The 27,742-nt window shown below is 32.8% G+C and overlaps 1 protein-coding gene across 1 annotated transcript; it reads right to left on the bottom strand.

Moving 5' to 3' along the window:
* Positions 1–3,072: 3,072 nt before the first annotated feature.
* LOC123535256 (LHFPL tetraspan subfamily member 7 protein-like) lies at positions 3,073–12,491 on the bottom strand. Its single transcript, XM_045317844.2, has 3 exons — positions 12,235–12,491; positions 7,427–8,374; positions 3,073–4,433 (listed from the first exon to the last, which is right to left on the bottom strand). Exons 2-3 carry the CDS (start codon positions 7,821–7,823, stop codon positions 4,204–4,206), a joined length of 627 nt encoding a protein of 208 aa, XP_045173779.1. The 5' UTR covers positions 7,824–8,374; positions 12,235–12,491; the 3' UTR covers positions 3,073–4,203.
* Between the last annotated feature and the right edge of the window lie 15,251 nt (positions 12,492–27,742).

Here is a 27,742-nt window from a genome sequence, read left to right as displayed (position 1 = left end):
TACATCAGTGCTTGTATTATTTCTTCAGTGTTGGTTTTAGTAACTTTTTATTCTTAATTAGCAGTTGTTCCTCAGTTTTATGCTATATATACCTTTTACTGTTATATGATGTGATGTGGATATACTTACTGTGATAAGTCTCTTATAATTCTTCTGTATCTATGTAATGTGTATTGATGTAGTGTATATTATGTTTCTGACGTTGTTTGTACATAGATGAGACTATAATAAAGATTTAAACTACAACTGTAATTATTTCTATATTTCTTTTTCATAAGCAAAGTTTGACCGTAGTCATATCACCTAGATAAACTGTATGCAGTGTACCTTCATTTCAGTGTAATGAGATTTAGTCATTATATAGCATATACATAATAAAACAGATTTCAACATAGTTCAATATTTGCATACCATACTAAAGAAAAATATTCATATATAATAAGTCAATTAAATAATTCATAACAAATATATCAAAGCAAACAAGTATTCATTTTAATATGCAATCTGAATAAGTCACAAAGCATGAAACCTTTCATATACAGACGACAATTGTAACATGGAAAATCTTTTAAAAAGCACTTCTCTACATAGAAGACTCTTATCACACCCTTATTCATGTGATACGCAGACCGTATTCAGCTCTTTCTTTAATTTGATATATGTTGGTATTTTAACAGGTTTTTATCATGTTTATTAAACTTACTTATCATTTTGAGATATATCAATATTCTTGCTAAATATACTGAGCGAAAGTTAGCTTTAAAACTGTGAACAACGTCGTTTAGGATAAACGCTTTGTCTACATTTCACTCAGCGTAGCACAATCAGCAGAGTGAAACAAATTGACACTCTCGTCCAATCAGGCAAAGTGTTGCATAAATCTTTCATTCTGATAAATTGTCTATAATGCGTTATCAAGTAATCTGATTTGCAAACTTAAGTCACGTGGTACAGGTCACGAATTCGTTCTTAGACGGCGTTCGCCGAAAAAAAAATCGTTATACATGTATGAATAAAATCCGATTTACTTACGTGTCTGAATGAATGTCCGACTTCCAACATGCCGATTGAGCGATCGCGCTCTTGGATATTCATCCTAACCATTACAATTTTAACAGCTGAATTATATTTTTTCAGGGTGAATAACTAAATGAAAATAAAAATCGATATATTTGCTTACCAACATTTCCTCGTGCAGTGTTGAAATTGTGCACGCTGCTGGATCGTCAAGGTTGAACGATTTCATAATGTCTGCACAGCTAATGTATTCAAACAACTTCATGTATAATACTTATATTAAATTAATACATTGAAACATATTCGAGAAAACGGAATTTAAAGTGTTGGGTTAGAAATGGCCTAAATGTAGACATTTAGTACATATGACGTTGTGGTATTACAAGTGTCTTGGATCTCTATTGGTCGAGACGCGTCACATGCAGACCAGATATATACCATATAAATTCTACTACTATGGCAAAAAGAACTGCAAATGCAAAAATTACAAACTGTGCGGGGCTGTCTTCGCAGCGTATGCAGTTAATTTCAACGAGGTCTAGCTTGTGTAAAGACAGGTAGCAAAGACAAATATTATGTTAAATTCTAAATTCCAGTTTGTTTAGTTCTGCTCATTGTTTTCTCGTTTAGGGCAAGCCCATTATTTTAACTGGGGACCATACGCCGCTTTTCATGGAATTAAACACTAGTGTAGCATTGAAGGTTCCATGTGCACCGCCGTATGAACACATCTTTTGCAGTTCTTTTTGCCATAGTAGTAAATTTTGACCTCTCTATTTAAGTATGTTTCTTTTTTTTTTCAAGCGGCTTTAATCTAGGTCATTCATTTAAGCACATTTTACACAAGCACCTATGACGCACAAAACGTTTTTTTCACCGCAGTAAGATATAGACTTAGTGTACAAACTAATTGTTTTAGCAATTAAATGGAAATTGCTTCCTAAATGTTTGTATGCAATAGATATTTCTAAGTTATTTATGAAAACATAATAGTTCTTTTCACTATTTAATGAGACAGATTTTTAGGAAGATTTATTACAAATTGATTGAAATGCTTGTTTATATGCATTTTACTGCAATCGCTGTATATAATTATCTCTTAGTGTAATAGCGGAGTAGATTAATTAACGTTTTCTATATGCATTGTTGTACTGATTAGTATTTTCATCACGTATTACAAATTGATATAGCCCAAGCAATCACTATCTTGAAAGAATTGCACTTGAATAATGTTCATTAACATACGCAAACACAGAAATTTATGACTATAAGCACTGCATTTTATTTCATTATTTTGCTCGATTATGATGAAAAAGACATATTGAAATTACTGTTTGATCCAACTTTCCCATTACAAAGATTTATCTAGATTTCTATACAAATACAAGATAATACTTTTGAGAGTAAACATCATTCTCAAGACCACTGAACATGGCAATAAACGTTTTTGAAATTTTGAATTTATCATCAAAATTTATTTGATGACGTATTGCTATACAAATTTCAGAAATCCTTAGTGAGCATCATTTAAGCAATAGTTCCATGCAAAATTTGTAAAATGTCTGAACAAGATATATCTGACATTTTGGCTGATTTCTACAATGAGAAAAATACATTTCTTGCCATCAAATTGACATTATTAAACAAATCTAAAAATTTGAAAAGATCTTGCTTCCACCCTCAGGGAACTTAACAATTATATATACATTGTAGTTCACATTTGCATATAAAGTTGATCTACCAGTAAATATTAAACAATAGCGTCAATGTAAAACGCAGTTTTCAGACAACATGTACAATCTCGAAAACATATGACAAAATCGTTTTATAGAAGTCATACCATATTGTCTAAGTAAAACTGTAAAACTCTTACCGGACTTATGTAGGCCAGTTTAGCGGCACAGTTAATCTTCTTACAAACTTTTAGTTGATTCTCTGCCTTTTACAAAAACTGAATGTAAAAATATAAAAAATGTGGCACTATATAATGTATTCTTTTTTTTCATTTTTCCAAAAGCTTTAGTGGCTTTTGATTTTGTATTCTGGAATCACATACAGAGTCAATACTTGTTTATTTTCATTGTTTAATTGACTTCCAGTAAACAAATGCTTGAATATAGATTCATGTTCATACATAACACTTGGCATAAAATTTACAAAGAAAACCAAAATAAAACTGTTTAAAAGAAAGATTTATATCTCTCTTCGCACTGAACACACGTGAAGACAAACAATTTGTCTTAATTTACATATAAAACACATAGCTGTATACAGACAAGATAAAGATATCTGCATTGATTTTTAAATTTCTCCGTTTGTTTTCTACTCGGATTTTTATTCTGAATTTTATATAACTGACGGCCCAAGACCTCTAATGTTTTGAGCTAGCTTTTATGTTATATTTCTTGTAAGTCAATACTTTTAAAGACGTGCCACGGAATAACTGTATTCTTTTGTTTTTCCATGATGGAAATTATACATGATTTGCATGCAAAAATTGAGAAATACAAGTATTTAGTTACAAACTGACAGTGACATATGTTAGGTCAAGACAATGTGTATAATGCATTAACATTTTGTTTTTAAAGCTATGCTGAAAAGAGATTGACTAAATAAGTTTACTGATGAAGTTGTGAAAACACATTTATCCTGGGAGGGCCTAAATTGTCCATCTGTCATCTTGTGGTATAGATACCAGAATTATCAGAATGATTTTCATGAGGTTCATTTGCGTGTTCCGCTGTATCCCGGATTTTCTGCATAATAAATTGGTGTCGATAAACTGGTACGCATGTGTGAAAGTAATAGAAGTGTTATCATATATGAAAATGAGTATTACTTATCTTCACAGAAGATTTATATCATTAATTTTAAACATTATTAAGTAAACCCATTTTCATCTATTTCATCGTATTTCAACTTGCGCAATGACAATGGCTAAGTATCCAAAGCACATCGAGGATAACCTTTACCACTGATTACTTATTGTAGTTGCAAAGGAATGATTACTTGAAACATTTTTACACTTAGAGAGTATGGAACTTTCTACCGAAATGATACCGGAATGTACAATAATCTATTAAGATGCACTGATAAATTTTGCCAATGTAATAACGGTTAAACGGCCATGCGAGTACACTAAAGCCCCTGACATAAGAACTCCTTTTGACCTTTCTGACCTTTCCATTATATTTTGTAGTCGAGTCCATCGCTGGTTGAGCTTTCGTCCGCACTGAAATAGGACAGGATTGGACAGAATATTGAAACTGCAGCCCCAACTATAGCCAGAACGTACGTCCAACCTAGATGACAGATGCCCGAGTTGTACACATCAGCGCCTGCACCGCAATACAACCGGAAGTAACTGGAGTCAAATCCAAGTGGATACACAAGTAGTCCAGAAGTCATCAAGAAAACTAAAATGAAAAATATAAGAAATCTGTTAAGTTTGTTTTATAGCTCTTCATTTTTTCCCTGCTGTTTATTTTGTCAATTCTGTCGTGGAATATATTGTTATTGTAATGCAAACGTTTCTCTTCCTGGAAGAAAGCTTGCTTGTGTAAATGAATGATTCAAAGTGAATCCCTATTTGCTTTATGTTGAAAGTTGTTATTAAGGATACCAATGATTGCCTTTTAAATATCTGCTGGAAACAAACCATTAACAGATAATTTTGTTTCACAGATATCCGCCTTGTAATTGTATAAATTTGACAATAAAGCGGTGTACATAAAACATCCCTATAGACGTTTAACGTACGTTTGCTTTTACACATACGATTTGAAACTTATTTCAGTTATAAACGTCAGGAAGTTAATCAATCTGGATTCTTAAATACCAGCTCCTAGACGTAAATAAGTAAGTTAAAGGCAAAAACTTTAATTAACTTGTTGAACTAAGCACACTTTATTCAAGGTTGTGTATAATACTAGTAATTATTTAAAGCTTTAAAAAGCAGGTGTTTGTTGTTTTGTGCAAAAGTCAGATCGATCTGAGAAAAGTCTTTGTAAATAAATGTTTAGGAAGAAATTTAATATAAATAAAATATCAGGTAAGCAATCAATTGTTAACAGATCCTTTAGAAGCACAGAATGCAACCAAGTAGAATAATAGCAAATTCGGTTTGATTAAGTCTGTTCACGAGAGGTAATGAAATATGCAACACCTCACACGCACAGTCTGTTTTAACACCACATTAGAAATATCAATGCTGAATAGCGTATTTTAAATGTGGTTAAGTGCACAACAAAAGATGAGAGACATGACGGGATACAAGAAGCAGTCTATTGTTACAGAAATCTGATTGATATCGACTAGATACTTAAATCAAACATAGCAAGCGAAATTAATTACATTTCAAGTCCATGTGCCCAAAATAAACAGAAATCTAATTATTGAAAGAATATGATGCTTTAGGACAATCTGGTTGACTCCGTTTACTTAAAGGTGTGTTTTATACCCCAGTCACACATACGGCGCGGATAGCTACGTTTAGCCACGGACAGAAACGTAGTTATCCGTATCGATCCGTACCTGTGCCGTACCTCAAAGTAGTAATCCGTATCAATCCGTATTGACACTTGGTCAAAACGTATTCAAGACGTACTCACAACTGGCAAGTTTCTCCAACTTTTGAACATGCACAAAAGTTTGAGCGATCCGTAGCCATTTGAGCGTGACTTAGTCCAACTTGGCCGAAACTTATTCATCCGTAGTTAAACGTACTAAACGTAGTTATCCGTACTGAAACGTACCTTGCCGTAGTTTGACTTGATGTCAAAGATAATCGTAATGAAAACGCTGGCTACGCGTGGCCCAATTTATATGAAACTTACCGACCCGCTACTAAACCTTAATGCGAACGTAGTAAAGCTTATTGATCCGTAGCTTAACGTGGTGATCCGAGGCAGTCCGTACTAAAGCATAGTTCAACGTAGTTCACCGCAGATCCGTCCACGCGCTGGGCAAGTTGTCAGGCGCAGTAAAACGTAGTTCAACGTAGTACGCCGTACCTTTCCGTAGTTATTCGCGTCCTGTATCTTTTTGTTCCCCGTTTCTCACCAATTTTCCCGTACTAAGACTTACTGCTCCGTACTTATCCGTGTCCAATCCCCCACAGATCATTCCCATCCGCACCGTACCTCAACGCACGGACATATCCGCATGTGTGGCTGTAGCTTAAGCTAAACGTTTGCACATTTTGTTATTTTCATATAATATTATTCTATCGAGTATTAGTTGCATAACGACATGGCTTGTTTTTCAGGAACAAACTCCATTAAACTCAGGGAGTAGACATTATAATTGGGTGCTTCCAATGTTCTTTTTTTATAATACAGACATAACAATAGCCTAAAAATACGAAGACAAATTTCATTTGGAATTATGTTTTATTATTGGTTGTGCAGACTGAAACCCATTCTGGTATCATGCACTACAAAAATCCTGAAAGAATTAAAAAGAATTACGCAGTTTATAATATAATGACACACCCAAACATCAAGGGACCACTTTCAAAGCGATTGTTGAATTAATTTACACAGTAATTCAATATCCATTTTTTGTAATGTTGATAAACTAGTACATCTCACAGGTTAATTTGTTGACTTTTTGGCATGCGTTTTTAATTAAAAGGTACAGATAAAAGAATACCGACATATCCTTAGGTGTAAGTAATGATAGTGTTTGAAGAAAGTATTGCAGAGACGTTGTATTATGATATATATTTATATATTTGGGTTTTACGGCGCGCCAACACAGTATAGTTATATGGCGCCAAACAGGACTACAAATTTTGGTTTCATATCTCATTTACATCGAAATAAAAACACGTGGTATTGAATCAAAATCTGCATATCTGCCTGCTGGAATCATAGAGTTACAGCAAAACCAAGTGTTAAGACCCTATTAGTCGCCTCTTAGGATCATGCAAGGGTAAGGCAGCAGTTCCAATTCTTTTCATACACAGATCGTCCCAGAACCACATGGGACACGTTGTATTATGAAACTCAAGACTTCTAAAATTTCTTTAAAATAGATTTATATTCCGTTTTCTTGAATTTAAGAAAGAATGAATTAAAGAAAATAATATTTTGTTCTACAAACATATAAACCGTACACTCACAGTGTATCAGCTTCAAGTGATAAATGTATTTTTAAGCGATTCTTTTACATATATAATGCCTAAAATCATATATTATTTTCGCATAGATCAAGTTGTTTCATTGTTTAAAACTTTGTTCAAATTCATCAAATTACCAGGCGTTGTACGTCCAGCTGGACTGAAATGAAATCTAGGATCATTGTCATTCATCGTTTGTACGGTCTTTAATTTAGTCTGATTCAAGCCTCATTTACTTCTATTTAAGATTTCAACGTATTTGAGTAATAAAATTAAACAAAGGTTTACCTGAAGATATTTGCAGATATCTAGTCGCCAGAACCAATGTTTTATCCCAGCCTGTCCGCACACACATTGTTGATAGGGAACATAAAGCCCCAAAACATGTAAACAATGATCCGCCGCCGTACAACAGACACGCCGCCTGCCATATAGTACACGGTATATTCCCGAATCCAAAGCGGCCTCCATAAAATCCACACGTCCGTGACAATTTCACAGACTCTGTATTACCGACACAGAAAGCATATATTCCAAATGCATTGAGGACATTGGGATGAACTATCCACTCCGGCTGGAGGAAACAAAACGAACTTGTGACAGACACGAGAATGGATAAAAGAATCCAGATGTAGTGCACATAGTTCATGCTTTCAGACTGCACATTCGAAACATATTTTTCCATAACCACATGTATTCCATAATTGTTCTGCAAGTAATTAATTTATCAATAAAATAAGGATTTACAACTTGTAGAAATCACACTACCCTGTGTTCAGATTGCCTGAAAAAATAGCAATCCATGTATTTGGTGCTTGATATCACTCATTATAATTATTAATAAAGTACACACGATTAAAATGATAAACCGACTTATTTGCAGAAAATAAAACAGTTTTATAACTATTTAATATATACACCGCAAGTGAATATTGATGCGCATAGTTTGATCACCAGTACAAATTGCGCAGGTCTAATCCATTTGTTATGTTTTGGCACATAAAGCACTTCTCCCAGCAGGACAATCACTAGGGTGATATCTGGTTCTATATCTAAGATACGGCAAGCAGAAAACAGTATTGCTCAGGAATATTATTTGCCCAGTTTATTGAAGACTGATGTTTTCTCTGCAAACACTGTATAGTCTCGTTATTATTTTCCAATATTTCACAATTTCCATACGGAACCTGCATGCCCTACTGCATTATCTGACAATATTTTTAGCGTTCAGAATATCTGTAACAGAAAACAAAAATTAAAACTTGTCATTCACGTTGAAGCAACAGTTTTTCATTTTTTCCTCTATTCTCTTAAGGATTTATTTATGGAACACAAAACCTGTTACGTTCAATTAAGTTCCTGTTAGAAATATTATCTCCTTTAATATAAAAGTATATTTCTTAATTTCAATTTTAGATAACATCAGTCACTTATTTTATTTTTTTTAAACAAACTATTTGTATTGGGAAATTGTATAGAACACTATAATTTATGCCAAAATTTTCCTAGGCCCTTATAAGGCTTACGCCGAATTGTTATTTTTACATAAAGCCATATTCAAACATTTTTTCTAGTAATACATAAAAGACATATAAAAGAAATAGCAATACATGCACTTTTCCATGGATAGAAACTTTTTCCTATCGGTTGACTTGAATTCATCCGAGTACCAAATAACACAATCTTCAGTAATTTCTTGTTTTACTTTATCTGTACAAGTGGCGTAAAAGTAAATAAAAAAAATTGTGATTGAATATTTTAATGTTAACAAACATATCTTTGGTACTGATGAAGCAGTACATGTCATTAAATAAAGAGTCTGATTTTGGTTAGGTTCTTCTCGAGAAATTTACTACTACATTACATGTAAAGGCTTCAATCACAAATGTTAAAATTGTTTATTTATATCTGTTTTATCTTCTTTTGAAAACTTTTTCTATAGATATGTATTATTTATTGTGTCCGCACAAATAAAGTCCTAATCAGTCAAAAGACTTTGTGGCATCAAATTGAACACGCAAGTCCTTCTCTCTGATAACTCGCAATCGACGAAATACAATCTATTCAAGTTGCAAGACGTTACAGATTTCCGATATGAGGTCTTTTGGAGAGAACTGGGCAACTAGATTGTCTGCAGATAGGGTCTTAGCAACGTTAACACTGGGTTGTGTGGGAACCATCTATACTACCAGTCACTATTTTGTATGCAAACAATCTATAAAGTAACTATTCACACTATCAAATTCTATATGATGCAAACAGCATATGTCCAATTAATATACAATAATTACGAACAAAGATGTGTATGAAATATTAAAGTGACGACTCGTTAGACTCGGTTATCTATCCCGATAGAAAAGTGTGCTGACTAATTCATTATTTTACAAGAACGGTTATTTACTTAGGACGGGATTTTGCAATTCCAATTAAAGAAATTTGAAATATATTGTTATGAAACTTTTTAAGAATATACATATACAAATATGACATAAATGTATCCGTATATGAAACAGAGAAGCTTTGCATATAAACTATGAAGCGGTAAATATTCTGAAACTGGATACCTATTACCCTGAAGACTTAGAAATATCATATATGAATTTTAAGATATAACATAACTGTCGGCTTCTTTGAATAAAACCAAAGTTATTATTTATTTGATAAAATTGAAAACTGCCTGCGAGCGAAACAAACAAATATTTTAGTGTGAATATAAGCTAAATATAAGCTATCTTTTGTTGAAATGAACCCAAATTATAATTATATTTTCTTTGAAATGTAAACTTATCATTAATGTGCATGCCCTAGTGGAGCAGGAAAGTTTTCTGTGAAGGTTTTATGTTATCCTTGGTGAAATATAGCCCAGAAAATTTACAGATTATAATATATGGTCTAATACAATCTGTTCCACTGACTTTATAATGATCTTCCTCTAACATGTATCAACAATGTTCTACTTATTTGTATGGTCGTATAATCTACTACTTATTCACATGAGACGTAAACTGAAAGACTATACATGTACAACGGGCATATAACATGATCTTTGCAAGTCATATTTGATATTATCCGAGACTACTAATTCATATAACAATGAGTTGTATTGCATTACGATTTACTTTCTAGTCATGTTATAAACGAGTACTCCTTGAAATGGGCACTTATTTGCACCTATCCTTACTATGGCTTTTTGAAGCCTTTTACCAGAGTGAATTAGATTTTATGATAATATATAGTAGCTAACGGCACAATACTTATTCTTTATTACATTAAATGTAATCCTTTACGACAAAGTTATTTCCCGAACTGTTTAGCATTTTAGTTTGGAGAATTTTCTTACAATTAATCAGAATAAAATTCAAGGTTTATTATCTATGTTTATTGTTACAAACAGTATTCCAAATTCCAAATTCCACAATTAGAAGACAAGTTAACAATAAGTTATTGGCTTCAAATTGAACACGCCAGGCCATCTCTTAGATAAACCGTAAACGACGGAATACAGTCTATTTCAGTAGCAAGAGAATCATTCAAACATAACAGATTTCCGATACGAGGCCTTGTCAAGAGATTTTGGCGACGTAAATTTTTCTAGAAATAAGGTCTGACTTACATCAACACAAAGTTGATAGGGAAACAGTAAAGCCTCTTGTTCTTAAACCTCAAGTATTTTCACCTCACATATGTGTTTAGATTTGCGTGTCTGTTTGGATAAAAATCATGTCCAGTTGTATTTCGGAGCATTTATTTCGCAGAGTTTGATCAAGTAGTGATACTTTTACGTCTCACAACAGAGACAGAGATAAGAGATAATGTTAAATAATTTTATAAAGTGCCACATATATTAAAGTTTGTTTTGTTGGGTTCAACATCGCAACGACACAACTATAGGTCATATGACCACTTTCCAGCTTTGATGGTGGAGAAAGACTCCAGGCGTCCCTCCGTGCATTATTTCACCATTGGCAGGCACCTAGGTAGAACCACCAACCTTCTCTAAGCCAGCTAGATTGTTCCTCACATAAAGAATTCAACGACCCGAGTTATGCTCGAAACCACATCTGTGAGGTGCAAGTGATTCGAAGTCAGCGACCTTAACCACTCGGCCACGGAAACCAGTTACACGTTTTAAGGAGTATTAATGACAGATAGATGAAATAAATGAAGGATTTTAAAGACGCCTGTCTAATAATCTTTTCTGTCTATTGAGTACTGTTTCAGTATTTAATTTGTATAAGAATTAATTATGCTATCACTTTCAGTAAGAAATTAAGAAACTGTAAATCCAAGTAATTGACATGAATAAAATATGGTTGTAATACATTAACATGTTTCAAAATTCTACAAATTAGTTTGGTCATCTAAGTTTAAGGGTCCAATTAGTTACATGACCATATTTAACAAACTTTATCATTTTGGTATACATCTTTTGAATAAATTCGTCACTGGTAGATAGAACAATTTTTAAATTCAGAAAAAATGATTTATAAACTTTGTCCAAGCCGCTTATATAAGGATGCCAAATGCCCACAGTACAGTAATGAGAGATTATGTTCAGTTCATATTCAGTTCACGTTGATGTATCTCATCTAAAGGCAGTTATGTCTGTAGAACAAAATATCAGACAGTCTTATCCAAATCAATGTAGCCAAATATAGAGTTTGAAAAGAATACCAAATGACTGAATTTGGAGAACGTAAGTAGCATAGTACAGTCGTTGCCTGTCTGTGAATTATGTTTACAGTAGTACGACCGTAACAACATGCAGTTACGTATAATCGTGTATCATTTAACATAACAGAACATTGCTTCTCCATTACTCCGAAATAGTAAACGGAGAGTACATGTAAAAATACGCAGTATCTGAGACTATTAGCCTAAACAATTAGATCTACTTTGATAGTAATAATAATATATGACAACTTATATTCTAGTCATGTTATAAACGACAAATAAGGTTCTTCTTCTGCAAATGAATCACTCTTTCAAAATAAGTTTTTACTTGTAACTATCCTTTCCATTACTTTTCTGAAACCTGTTACTAGAATAAATAAAATTCTAAATTAATATGTAACAGCTAACGAAACAGTACTTACTTTTTTGTAATCAAAAGTATAGTCCTCCGCGACTAAATTTATTGCTAGATTTGTTAGGCTTTTAGTTTGGAGTATTTATACAATTAATCAGAATAAACTGCACGGAGCTATTATTTATGTTTATTGTTACAAACAGTATTCCAAAGCTGCTACGTTTATTTCATTTCTGTTTTAGGGCGTCCGTGCAAATAAAACCCAATACAATCAGAAGACAAGTTAACAATAAGTTATTGGCTTCAAATTGAACACGCCAGGCCATCTCTCAGATAAACCGTAAACGACGGAATGCAGTCTATTACAATAGCAAGAGAATCATTCAAACATAACAGATTTCCGATACAAGGCCTTGTGAAGAGATTTTGGCGACGTAAACGTTTCTAGTAAAAAGGTCTGACTTACGTTTACATATAGTTGTCATCTTGTACCCCAATAGAATCAGCCCAGAATAAATATCAATCATTGTCAACCCGCATTTATGTTTTTATTTAGATTTGCATGTGTAGATAAACCACGTCCAGCTATATGTCGGAGCTTAAATCAAGTCAAAATACGGTTATTAAACATTAACATGTTTCAAACATTCTACAAATTAGTTTGGTCATCAATGGGTCCAAATTACTACATGATTATATCTAACTTAATCATTTTGGTATATATTTTCTGAATAAATTCGTCATTGGTAGAACGAATTTGACACTCGGAAATTGATTTGTGAATTAGAATACATATTTGAACGGAAGATGGCGACTGCTGTTACGGATCTACTGCCTTTAATGATGGTCATGAGGCATATGTATGTACATTGAATATCTCATTTTCAAAACGCTTGAAAATCAAGAAACCTGCCTTTATTTCTTTTAAAATTAGGCATACTTTCTGCGGTTAATACGCTGGCTTGAAAATGTTTCTGTACTACCAACTTTGGATTTATTATCGTTCGTTTGTTATTTACATTATCGATAATGATTCTATTGCTGTGGATATATTACAAATATATTTTACGGATAGAAATAAATATTCCATGGAACGTCCCATTGGGAATATTGAAAATCAGGACATTTATCAATTGTATGAGAAGTACGGTATCACGTGAGAGAAATTCAATCTGTCAAACTAATTGATCCGTTAGTCACCTGTCAAAACATTTTGATATACGGCAATGTGTAGTTTATGATATATATATAACTGTTGATATTTCTATAAGAGTACATAAACATCACTTGGAAATCACACGTGCACAATATATACATTGACGTTAATTGCTTTATAGATAAAGTTACTTGTATTTTACACGGGTATATGTGTTAGTCGACATACGACAATATTTTCAGAGCTTTTCTGACAATCAGTTTTTGATAATCCCATCTGCGTGAATTGTGACGGATGAATCCACGTCACGTTTAGTGATAGGTAATCGTGGACGGTCTATAAATCGACTTACAGTGAGAAATCGGCTTAGAGAATGGGAAACTATCAGCAACAGGCCCTGGTCTAGTTCATACGCTACTTCACCGTCCCGAAAGTCTAATTTGGGCCCGCAACCAACGCGGTCAGCGTTGGCAGAACGTTGTTTAGTGACGAGCCACGTTTTGACTTGTGGAACGCTGACGGTTGTATCTGTGTCTACAGATGACGTCGTGAACGTTACGCTAACAATTACGGTCTGCAGGGGCGGACTTATGGTCTGGGCAGCCATCAACCATAAGCGTAAGTCCCAACTCGTCGTGTGCAGAGGTAATCTCACAGCCAGGCGATACATAGACCAGATGTTACGTCCTGTGGTTGTCCCTATATTCCGTCAACGTCAAGACTTGGTCTTTCAGCTTGACAACGCGAGGCGTCACGTTGTTCATATTACAAGGAACTTTTTACAGATGAGCAACATTGACGTTTGCATTGGCGGGCGTGCTCACCGGACAACAATCCGATTGAACACGTCTGGGATTACCTTGGACGGCGGTTACGTGGTTTCGACTTTCACAATCATAGTTTTGACTTCCGACATACTGTTGCGCATGCCATTTACCTTAAATAAATACCGTTTGATAAAAATAACCTTATCATATTTTCTGTTTAAGTATGTATACATGTGTAAACAGGATAGTATATGTAATTGTTGTAGATGTAATCAAACGAAACTGAATGGATATTTCTTCATTTTAAGTAACAGTCAGGGTGAAAAGCAGGAAATATACAAATGTCGTCAATAAACGACCAAAGTTCGCTACATGTCACTGGATCAGACATCCCAGCAAAACCCTCTTGTTCTGGAATAACAGTTAAAGTACATAAAATATATTAAGAAGACAGAGAAGGAGTGCACTTATATATAAATAATGGAATATAAAGGTATAAATGTTACTGTTCTTAAATATTCTTTATGACAATATATGTTCAGAAATGGTCGATTTACAAGATTTCAAGTTTTTGCATTCACCATAATCAATGGGGGAAATTGTCCGATCGGGCAATTCGGGGATTCCCCTAACACCTTGCCCGATCCGGAAATTTTGCGCCAAAAAATGCCAGATCGGGCAAGAAAATGGTCAATTTCTGTATACTTTAGAAAAAATAACCTGTGTCAAAAATGAAGTTTCTATATGGCTGCAAAAGCCAAAATAGCAAATTTTGGCCCTTTAAGGGGCCATAACTCTGAAAACCATAAAGAAATCTGGCCAGTTTTAAAAGGGAACCCAGATATCATGCCAATACAAGTTTTGTGCAAGTTTAATTGAAATTGATTGCAAAATGCGGTCTCTATCGTGTTCACAAGAAATTGTGAACGGACGACGGACAAAATGCGATCACAAAAGCTCATCCTGTCACTACACTGTTGAAAAACGGCGTTAAACCCAAAACAAACAAACAAACAAACAAAATCATATGACAATACTGCAAAGACGCCATTCTTTTCTTGTAACCAAGGTTTTTTTTTCATGAATCCACAGCTGAGTATTTTATTTGCAGTTACAAGGTTTACAACGCCTTTGTTATTCAAACGGAAGATGTGTACCTACTCCGTATGTACAAACATGAGCATCCCTTGCATTCTGACTTTCGTGTTTAGCAAATTATATTTATGTAAACTATGCTGTTTCCGGCAAGTTATTTATCATATATTTTGAGGGAAAGTAACTAGGGGTTTATGTATGTGTAATAAGGGTTTCTATGATAACGAGGATTACTTATAAAAAGTAAAGTGAATACTTCTCATGTAAGTAATTTGCAAGATGAAACTCATAAATGTTTCAGTTCCTGTTAGAATTACTAAATTCTTCATATATATAAACAAGAAATATCTTTAAAAATGATGGTCGGCGAATTGTAATAAGGAAAGAAGTTTATGAATTTTTCGTCTAACATTCATCTTTCATCTAACATTTTTCAAATTGCAAAACTAAACACCGCATTTAACAATTTAAATGGTTCTCTTTTAATTTTTCGCAAAGGTTTCGTAGGGTTGCAATTTTGTTTCGTTTATCCTTAGAAGAATAATTACAGCAGTAGTTTGATGAAGATTCATGAAGCGGTTCATGAGAAGAGGTCATTAAACGTGTTTATATTTTTAGCTAAATTGGTCCCTATCCCCAATTTGTAACAAAATAGCAGGAGACTTTACGATATTGTTATACATCGAGTTTGATAAAAATCCATTACATTTTAGTGGTTAATGCGAAGAAAGGCATATCTACTTTTAGCTATAGTGATCCCTAATAGGGCCCAAGTTCCTATATAAATAAATTTGGAAGAGGACCTTATAATGATGCTCCATGAGAAAGATCCACCAAACTGTTCATGAGACGCTGTATAAAGGCATTTCTAGTTTTAGCTCTAGCAGCCCCTAAAAGGGGTCAAATGTCCCAGCTGAACAAAGTTGGCTGCGGGCCTAATAATGATGCTACAAATCAAGTTTGATTAGAATACATGAGAAAAAATCAATTAAAGGATTTTTTATTTATTATTTTCATTTATTTCTAAAATAGGCCAACTGATCCCGCTTTAACAAATGCATATTCGCTATTCATGAATCTTTGGACAATGACGTCACACCTATAAAAAAGTGAATGTTAAGCAAAACATACAATTGTAATTATTTCAATATTTCTGTTTTATAAGCAAAGTTTGACCGTAGTCATATCACATAGATAAACTGTATACAGCGTACCATCATTACAGTGTAATGAGATTCAGTCATTATATAGCATATACATAATAATACAGATTCCAACTGAATTCAATATTTGCATACCATACTAAAGAAAAATATTCATATATAATAAATCATTTAAATAATTTATAACAAATATATCAAAGCAAACAAGTACTCATTTTAATATGAAATCTGAATAAGTCACAAAAGCAAGAAACCTTTTCATATACAGACGACAATTGTAACAAGGAAAATCTTTTAAAAAGCACTTCTCTACATAAAAGACTCTTATCACACCCTTATTCATGTGATACGCAGACCGTATTCAGCTCTTTCTTTAATTTGATATATGTTGGTATTTGAACAGGTTTTTATCATATTTATCAAACTTACTTATCATTTTGAGATATATCAATATTCTTGCTAAATATACTGAGCGAAAGTTAGCTTTAAAAGTGTGAACAGCGTTGTTTAGGATAAACGCTTTGTCTACATTTCACTCAGCGTAGCACAATCAACAGCGTGAAAGAAATTGACACTCTCGTCCAATCAGGCAGAGTGTTGCATAAATCTTCCATTTTGATAAATTATCTATAATGCGTTATCAAGTAGTTTGATTTGCAAACTGAAATCACGTGGCATAGGTAACGAATTCGTTCTTAGACGGCGTTCGCCGAAAAAATGTTTATCACCATTGTTATTCCCTGATGAAGGCATGTAGCTGAAACGTTGGAACTATTATAGTAAATTTTGAAATTGACAGCGTGTTTGGTCTTTATCTACTTCATTAAATTCTTCATATATAATATAAACAAACAATAGAATGATATGTACGGGAACGCATGTTTCGCTTCATGTAAACTAAGTCAAATAATAACGTTTGAACTCGGGAATACAATACAGTATAAGTTAATTTCAATTTACTTCAATCAATAAAAAATGCTACAGATCCATGGCGGTAACACAAGAAGTAGAAGAAAGATTTACATCTTAGATCACACTTCTGAAAGAAACGTGAAGATAAATCATTCGTTTGAACTCGCATAAAAATTGAGAATTAAGATTAAAATCTCTTGAAGCAATGAGAACTAAAAACGCAGCAAACAGCCGCACACCTCAAAGCAAATACAAACAATCTGACACTGTAGGGGAAATTTAGAGCAAATGGATAGTTTCAAATACCCATCAACAAGGTTCCGAACAAGTATATTCTAGATAAGGATGTCTTCTATTAATTAGAAAGTCTTCAGGTTTTTTTAACAAACCTTTACTCATGTCGTTATGTTTATATTAATTTTACACTTCAATAAATTCTTTGCAAATTTCCTTGACGATTATATTTTACACGTGCTTTAATACACTAGATTAATCATTCTGTTGAAATCGTGTGCTGTACAATTTACATCGAGTAAACTGCAGATGGTGCAACTTCAAGTTTAAAGGTACTGTATACCAGTCCCTTATAATATGAAGTACAGAAGTACAAATTATTTTCCTTCCTTCACACAATAATTCTTACTTAGTACAGATACAAAATTTAAAAAAAAAAATTCTGTGGCGTGTGCTACACATAGGGATATTTCTGATTAGTCCGCTGCAGTTTTCATACTGCATATTAAATGAAATATAGATATTTTCATGATTGGTTTTCAATAGGCCTAAAACAGATTTATCATATGTTAACATATGTAGTAAAGTGTCGAAACACATCTCTGGCAGTAAATATTTTACTTAAGTTTCCACATTTTATCACATTTACAATATACAAAGCAAACACCGTTAATAATGATTTAACATTAATTTAACTTATGCAATGTGGACAAAAATTATGCAAAAGATGAAATACTTATTTTTTCCATGTTTTTTCAAGGATGTTTCTACTTGTGATATTAATGCAAGTAACTCGTATAATTTATATATGCATAAAATACTTCATCTTTAAAACTATTAGCACAAGAATGCCAAAAATAATCCTAATTAATATGAATTTTAAACATAATAATATAATGCAAGAGAAAACATATTTTCAACATTCACTTATAGTAAAAGATGACACATGTAACTAAACAGATTTTTAGGAACGACGAAAATATGTACTGGCAACACAAACTTCCTCAGTTAGAATGCTTTGTAATGGTTTAGCTGGTTCGTTCTAATATCAGTTACAGAAGTAAATATTTAAGAGGTACTGGCATAGAGGAAGGAATATAAAAAGAAACGGTAGTAATTTACGAAGGAAGACATATATCTGATCTATTGAACGGTGTGTTTATTTGTAAGAAACAAATTGTTAGTGATGTGTAGATTAACGTGTATGTACTACGAATGTTCGTAATAACATCGTCCTTTCTGCAAACAGATTATCGTATTGTTAAACTAGACAGCATCGCCCAAGAAATCAACACATCTTTCAGTTACATCAATTCTGGTATGCCGACTCTATCTTTCTGTTTTTCCCTATATGAACTAATTTTTATTCCAACGTCTGCCCAATATATTATGATCAATCTGTTATAAGAAATAGCAGCGTGATAAACAAAATCTAAATCTATATTTTCAAAGTAATGTCGCTCTCGGGCACACCGATTCGTGAATTACAATGATGTATGTGTCTGTTTGTCTGCAGCTGTGAAGCTGTCAAATATGGTAATGACGTGTCATAAAAACGAATATTGTTTGACAGAGAGCTTTTCTCTTCTTTAACATAATGGTATGGAAAAATTATTGGTCTCCAACATCTTATAAGATATTGAATGAAATTCCGATCTGGAAAAATTCAAAATGACACTGAAAACTATCATCCCTCTCTGTGGAACTTGCATTATGTTAGCCAAGATATGTAGCACGCAAGTTAGGCAGTTAATTGTGTTAAACAGAATCTTATTTACTGCTTCGCTTGTTCAGTTAATAGAACAGAACAGAACAGAACAGAACAGAATTTTATTTCACTTGAACTAAAAGTTCCTCGTGATAAATACATTTACAAGCATATTTGCATGGCATGAAAATACAGATGACATTCAAACAATTATAACGGATTTTGACATTAATCATATACATAAATTTATGAATTATTTGTAAAATATTTCAGGATTTGGATGGACGGATTAACATTTAAATAGCATACAAGTACTATACAGTTAATTATATAATATTCAATGTCGCACCTATGCGCCGCAGGTCAATTAATTACGCAACACAAAAAGTAGTTCGGAACTGTTTAACATCAGTTTCTTAACTAAAAAACAACAACAAGAGCTTACAGTGCAGATGAGTAAACTAATTACACTACACAAAAAATATAATACAAACACATTCATTCCATAATAAATTTGTTTGTTTATATACGCCGGACTCTTGTGCGTTTGCTTCTTTGATTTATCAGGGCAAGACTTTAACCAATCTATTGTGCAATATTATGAACTGTTATAAAATATTCAAAACATGCCATAACATTCCTTCGTTCTGTAAAACAAAAACAAATCAAGTGGCAAACATGACTCATTTTGAACAGACGTTAAGTTTCATTATGACCAGCATTGTAATTCCAAAAACAATCAATCGTCCAACATTGTTCAACGAAGATTACCCTTTTGTAATCCGTCGGGAATAGACGCCAGTCCGAAACTGACAGCTTCGTTTAACAGACATTGAACTGATTCATACTGGGCAATGGAAAAAACACTGGCGAATCCCGAATTATACATCTATAAAGATAAAGAACGGAAAGTTATTTTTAGTTCACGGTAATGATGCATCTTTATACAATTCATTGTGTTAGTACAGTAGAGAATTCAAATTGAATAACATGCACACCTTTAATGTATTCTCATTATTCTGTTCTTGCTAGTGTGTGGTGTTTATTTTAATTTCGGTTCAACTACTAAAGTTAATTGGCAAAATATATGCACGTACCTAGTATTTCACACTAAAAGTTTCAATACAATGTAACAGTTGGTTATATAAATGTTTTTTTTTCTATAGCTTTAATTATAAATGTGTGCATACATTTTCCCATTGGTTAAAATTAACATGCACTGATGTGAATCCATGCGTCACTGTAGCTCAAACCATCGATTAGTTTAGATTTGTTTTTTTTATAAATAAAATATGTAATAAGGAAGAATATGAGATTTCTTCTTACAAAGTGTTTGCGCGATCAACAATGGTATGTTATCTACCTTGGTCATGTTGATCAATTAGCATATTTATGTGAAGTTGATTTCAATGTAATTAATGTTTAACCTTTTGTATTTTTAATTGTTAAAAGAACTCTTTAAAGTTGCAGGTTGTTCAGATGCTCTTTAAAGCGGTTTCAGTTTTCAAAATGTCTTTTTCTGTAATACAAAATAAAGTCACATAAGGTGCTGTTCAATCTGTTGCTACAGTTTATGTTTAACCCGATGTCAGACAATTGGAAGTGATGTATCAATGAAAAAATCTAATACATGTGGCGTCACAAGAAAATAACCTTTGTTTTTCTTTATCTGATATTATTTTCATTTTAATATTTTCGGAATTATTTAATTAAACAAGAAGACATAAGTCATCCCTTGTGAATGCTTCTTTGAATACCGAAATCGTGACGCTGGTACCCGTGTGTACTGTCGAATTGCTGATTGTTGTGACCTGTCTTTGACTGACTCGTCACAATTAAATTATGCAGGTAATGTGAAAAAATAAATCAGGAATAATATCAAAGAATGATATACAAACTAATCTGTATGTCACACTTCGTTTAAAATGGACACATGATCTGTGAATGAACATTAATTAACCAGCACAAGTGACCAAGTGACAGTCAGTTGAATATAGATATCGGCTAAATGAGAATTAGAATGAGGATTGTATGTTATGTTTCAACTAACAATGAGCTTAAACTAATGGAAAATACAATGCAAAACAATATGCATTGGATAAAGTATTCAATAAGTGCATTTGAAACAAAAACACCTCCGGAAATTAGAAGACATCTAAGTATCCGTGAGGTGATAAATCTGTCAAATATGTGTAAATGATTTATAATTTATAGTCGCTGATTTGTGCCATTTCGTTATTTCGTAGCAATACAACGACAAACGGCTGAAAGTCGTCCCACTGAACGCCGCCCCACCGGACGTCATAATGGCGCCCCGCCGGATGTCGCTTATAAGACTTGACTGTCAACCAAAAAGTGTTAATAGAACTGATTATAAGATTTTGGACCAGAACAAATTGTTCTGCACAAAATTACCGCCAAAATCGTTGCGCATGAAATATTGTGAACGTTTTAATTTTGATGATACTTTTGATTAAAAACACTGATTATATATATTTCAAAGTTCTTTTGACAATTATTTAGAGACATGTCTAAAATAATTGATATAGTTTTAATTCAATGACATGAAGATCATATGTATCTTTCTTATTCAGTTTTTGTTACAAAGTCATGATGATTACGTTACATATTTTGAGCCTCTAAGAATAATCTGTGTAAATGTATTACATTTTTCATTCCCCCCCTAGAGTAACATTTCCCAAAATAAAATTGATACATATACTAGGTAAAAGCATATTCACCGATAAAGAATTTCTATGGGTGGGCACATTTTCAGCAAGGATAATCAACATTTATGTATTATATAGGTTTCTGTTTTAGTCAAGAAGAAAAGCGATGACAATCAAATCAAACCTTAGAAATGGCAATCAGCATATTGTTATTCAAGAATGAAATGTTTGGAAAATATATATGGTTTCAACTGCCTGCCTATGTAACTCTCAAATCAAAACGGCTGATAAACTGCTAAATCAACAGAGAAAATATGGTACGTTTAAAATATCAGTTTTACTTTAATTTGATTGATTACATTTTCACAAAAAAGCTTTACATTTTTACAGTATAAATAACGGCACATATTTTCACCGTAAAATACACTTTAAATTACAATTTTGTCACCTGACAGCATCATAAGATATTAAACCAAAACTCCCCGACCAACTCAATGAAAATATTGCAAAATAAGCGATATGCTGAGCGACTCGAAATAAAACCCGTGGTTGTTTTAAGGTGAGGCATAATGCTTAGTGAAATTTTACTTGCTGAAATCTACAAAGGTTTGCAATTTTTTTTATTATAAATGGAAATTACATTGATATTTAACCAATGTTTACAACTATTGTTGATTCCCTATACCAAGTGTTTAACCGCATTTTATAAAGGATCCAATGCTTCAGGAAACCACGTAACCTAGATATCTGTATTTAAATTAACTTTATGGTCTTACGTTTCAAGTTACAGAATAATATACCACGTAACCATACTAAAAGGTCCTTAAATTGTAATAAATCTTTTTTTTTCAAAACCGTCATTTGTCAAAGACTGTACAAATTATCTACAGCTATAAAAGGTCTGTATTTAGTTTAGATTAACTGTCATGATTATTTTAATTAAAAATTGTATATACATATTTCATATAACAGCATTTATTTTATGGGTGCAGATTTCAGTTTAAAAATGTAAAACAGTTCAAAATGCAGGTTGAAAAGACACTAAATAAGTCCAAAACAGTTGCAAAATATTCAATGAACCCGACTTTGCTTGCAAACGTTAGACACAGTCGGGACAACTTAAAGTTCAGAGATTTTAGATTTATTCTGTAACAGCATAACACAACATGTGATGAGTCTGTAAGTAATGCGAAAGCCACATGTCACATTTTCGACAAATATTGATACCGATAAGTACTGGTAAATATTGTCTTTTGAGATATTGTGAAAATAAAAACAAATATGAGATGCCGTCTATGACTCACTATAAGCAGATAACAACTTGCACTACTAAACACATTAGGAGCAGCATTGTATTTGTGAAACCAGAAACAATCAGACGGAAAATTAACCTTTTCTGATATTGAGTCCTTCGCTGATATTTTATATTAAACAGTCATTGATACGATGTATAATGGTCATTGGAAAATCACTAGAGTGACACAAATATTGCATTTTGCATTTTGCGCCTGTCAAGGCTAAATAAATAATGAAAAATGATCAGCGAGCGAATTATTTCCCATGTATTTGGCTTCGGTCCATAAAGAGTTTGAGATATGAATCATACTTGACGGAAAAATAATACTTTTGAAGAATATTTAGGAATGACAGTTCAACAATATTATACAAATGTTGATCGATAAATAATAAGTGTGCTTTAATACAGTAACTGTCATACCAGCCCATGCAATAATATACCAGCATGTCCATTCCTTGACAGGTCTGCACAATGCATTGACCAGACATTAGGAAATAGCCTGGATTTCAATTATGAGCCATTTCATGCCTTACGCTTATGTCCTATGGAACCGTCACAAATATCAGTTAAATTGAAAATGCTGCGTACATGTTCACATGCAGGAGGAATTATCTTATTGACATAAAAATAATTAAAACCATCCCTTCATGTTATTGAACACTTGCTGTATTTGTCAAAATAGTAATTGATATAGCTAACGAACGACGCAATGTTCTGTGGAATAAGAAATGAGTGAGACGCTTTTTAAATTACAACGATACGAGTATTTTACTTTGAATCACAGACTGATTCTTATTCATTTTGTTATTTCACAGTCTAAAATACATAAACGACTAGCTGTAGTTGAATAAATATCTTTTTTCATGTGTGCTTTTGAAACTCATGAAACTGGCATCTGTTTTCATAACTGCGAAACAGTTGATTAGAAAATTGTAATGATTCATGTTTTTCTCCACCTGCATAAACTCGGATTGCTTATTTATTGTTTCCTTTGATACCAGTACATATTACTTTTCTTTATCGTTTCGCAGGATATTCATTCACTCCGTGTGACTGTAGAAATAAATTGTACACGATAAACGCCAATCAAAAACAGAAATGCGTCTTTGAATTTGATTAAATTTTCGTTCTATGATATGATTGAATCTGTTTCATGTATCCACATGTTAATATTCTAATGTACTGGTACTGATCATCAAATATAATATCATTAAAAGATTTGAAACATGTGTAAGTAAACATATTTATCTTCTTTCATGTTCTTTAATGTTATATACGTATCACTTCATAGAATTATCAAATGTCCTCTTCCTGACATTCGATAGAATGCTCATTTCTTTACTCGATCTTTTTGTTTGAATATTCAACTTCAATTATTAATTTGTTTTTCCTTACTCTTGCTGACTTTCTGACAAGTTCATTATAGTGTAAATAACGGATCTACCTTACAGTCGAATATTATTAGTAGCTGGGATAGAAATGTGCTCCATTATTCTGTAATAATTAGTAATTCTTGTATAAGGAATAGGCTATATGTAGAGACAATATGTAATAAATGATTGTTACAATAAAATCTATAAGATCCCTTGGAAAGCATAGAAAGCAACCAAGCAAAATAATAGCAGACTTGGAGGTAATGAAAAGTGCAATACGCACCCTAGCACGGCTTAAGCATGAAATGCTATAATCCTAAAAAATAAACATATTTAAAATATTTTAACCAAATCGTGTTTAGTTATTAGTATTCAGTATTTTACATAAAAGAAATATCGTTATCAAGGAAAAGGTGATTCTTCTTGGACATATACAACAGAAACATTAAATGAACATAATAAACTGAATGTTTTCTGGGGTCTTTTAGTTTATTTTCAACAGTGACCTGGATTGAAAGAAAAAACAAAGAACAGAAAAAAAAAACAAGGAAGCGGTCTGAAAAACTTCAAATACATGCTGTAAACAGACTTCAATATTTACATGCGCTGGCTGGGACTCGACTCGAACACAAGATTGCTCATGTCTAAGGTAGACACTACTGAACGCAAGGTCTGTTTCTGGGTAGAGTTAGCGCACGCTTATATTTGACTCTTGTTGAAATCTGACTGATATACTACTTCGGTCTTTGGATATTTCTTTTTTATATATTTTCCTTACCCGTTTATTTTCTAATTTTCTTATAAAACATCAGAAACATTAGCCTTAACTTAAGCTTTGAATACATCTTATAATACAGGTCCTAGGAAGTGTAACCATTGCGTTGGCATAAAAGAAGCTGTGTGAATTCCGGCTCGTGCCAAACATCCTTACACTACCCTAAGAATGTAATATGATAACAGAAAGATGTAATATGAATTACAACATTATTTAATGTAAACAAATAACGAAATAAAGAGAAAGATGTACAAAAATTTATTAATCAATAAACACACAAAAAACAAGAACATTATGCAGCGTCCAAGCTTCCCGAACTCGAGATATATGTACCCGAGCATATGTAAGAACATATCCCGCTTTATCAGCGTGACAGAACCACATGTGTAGCATCATTGGTGGTAACACTAAGCAACCGAACATAGCATGTTCAGCAATGTCCGTAAATAAAAAGCCCAATGAATTCTTTTGTAACAAAAATATGAGACTGGACGTTACCCGTGCCCGATCCGATAGAAGTAAGTGTAATAAAAGATGGATGCTATCAAGATTTGACAATCTAGTTTCTTTGAGATAAAAAATAGTGCAAAGACGCTTCAACTCCGAATCACCACGGACGTATACACACACGAGAACGGTAAATTTGGCGGTCTATCACAATGTACACGAAATTACTTTAAAGCGTTATCTTAAAATAGATCATGCAAGTGCATACTATACCTTTAAATGTACTAAATGAGAAACGGGTTTTTACTCTTAAGGTTAACAGAAAGTGAAAATATTTAAAAATTTCAGCATGTTTTCAAAATGAAAACACTATAGGACTTTATGGTTTAATATTTGGAAAATCTTTTATCATACATACTTTCAAAACTGTTATAAAATTCACGGTAGGAACACACACTGTCTTTAAGTAACAGTTATCCTTTAATTGAAATATCAGAAGAAATGAAAGTAAAATGGATTTAGCTAGACTGAAAAAGCAGACCTGTGTGTTCATAAAGTGTTATATTCTTTACTTACCTCATAGATAGGCCAGCAATTATTCACTGATTCATTGGCAACCATATGTTAACGTCTACCATTAGATTATACAGCCAGACAATTTACCCTTCTAAAGGTCTCGTGCGCGTTTGAATGATTTGCTTTCAATTGAAATAGGCGGCATTTCTCTTTATGTGAGTTGTCTGAGAGGTGGTCTGGCGTAATCAATTTAGACGCATTGAGTTATTGTAACGTGTCGCCTTATTGTCGTTTACTTTGTTTGCAAAGCTAATATGAAATCAAATTGTAACGTCTTCGTATATACTTTGGGACACAGTGGGTAATAGTTTACCAGTTATTTTCATATATGTGGCTGGATTACACCTACGTAGGCATTTCGTGAAGATGCAACTTTTATGTGTTATATGTGAAGTATATGATATAAGTATTTCATTGATGCCGGTAGTCACAATCCTAAGGTCAAATTAAGGTCAAGAAATTAGGTCAAAGGTCATTAAGTGCATTTTACAAATTTCACTTATATGGCATCATATCTTCACCATTTTATGAAATAGGTTACCAAAAATGGTATTTAATTGAAGCCAATGTATTTAACTATGAAATAAAATCACTATATGCAAATTAGCTCATTTGCATATTAATTAATATTAATGAAAGCGGCAAAATCGTAAAAAATTACGATAAAAATTGGCATGTATGTACAGCTGTACAATATTTATTGTCTTATGTATAATTTTCAAGATTTGAAAAACAGAAAGGTAACAAATGATATGTGGGATAATTATCTATTGACAAACGCAACTGTTTATGTCGCCATCATATGTGTTTTATGTGTAGATACTGCTTGAAGTGGGTAGGGTGAGTTGACTTCCGACCAACAGTTATCTTTAGCACAATTGTGTATTTGTTTTCACAAAAGCAAGACATTTCTTTTATATTAGGTACATGATTATCTGCCAGCTATTTCAAAATGTGAACATATGTCATGCAGCCAATATGGCTGCCATTTGTTTCAAAATGGCGACCAAGATGACTACCAAAGGTAAGTATGGTCAAAAGTATGCATATATATGAGCGTTTATTTATGATTTAATGTAATTTATTGCAGTATTGATAATAAGACCATACGCCATGTAGGCAACCTCAGATAATCAATATGGCGCTCATTTTTCAAAATGGCTGCCAAAAGTCAATATGTTGAGGTTCCTTTGCAAACACTATAGAGTTTACATAGTTGTTTTATGTAGTTTAGTAAAGTATTGTGATTGAAAAAAACATTACCATTTTAAATCAGGTTGAAACCATCTCAGACAACCAATAAGACAGCCACTTTTCACAATGGCCGTCAAGAAGTCAGTATGTTCAGTTTTTGTAATATACTGGAGAATGTACAAAAGGTTTTATGTAAGGTTTTGCAGTAT

This window comes from Mercenaria mercenaria, chromosome 12 (genome assembly GCF_021730395.1).
Source record: "Mercenaria mercenaria strain notata chromosome 12, MADL_Memer_1, whole genome shotgun sequence".
Lineage (NCBI taxonomy): Eukaryota > Metazoa > Mollusca > Bivalvia > Venerida > Veneridae > Mercenaria > Mercenaria mercenaria.
This window is presented reverse-complemented; position numbering and strand designations above follow the sequence as displayed.

Coding starts and splice junctions, on each gene's coding strand:
- LOC123535256 (XM_045317844.2), bottom strand. CDS start 7,823: ATGGAAAAATATGTTTCGAATGTGCAGTCTGAAAGCATGAACTATGTG. Junction 4,434..7,426: donor ATATCTGCAAATATCTTCAG/GTAAACCTTTGT, acceptor TTTTCATTTTAG/TTTTCTTGATGACTTCTGGA.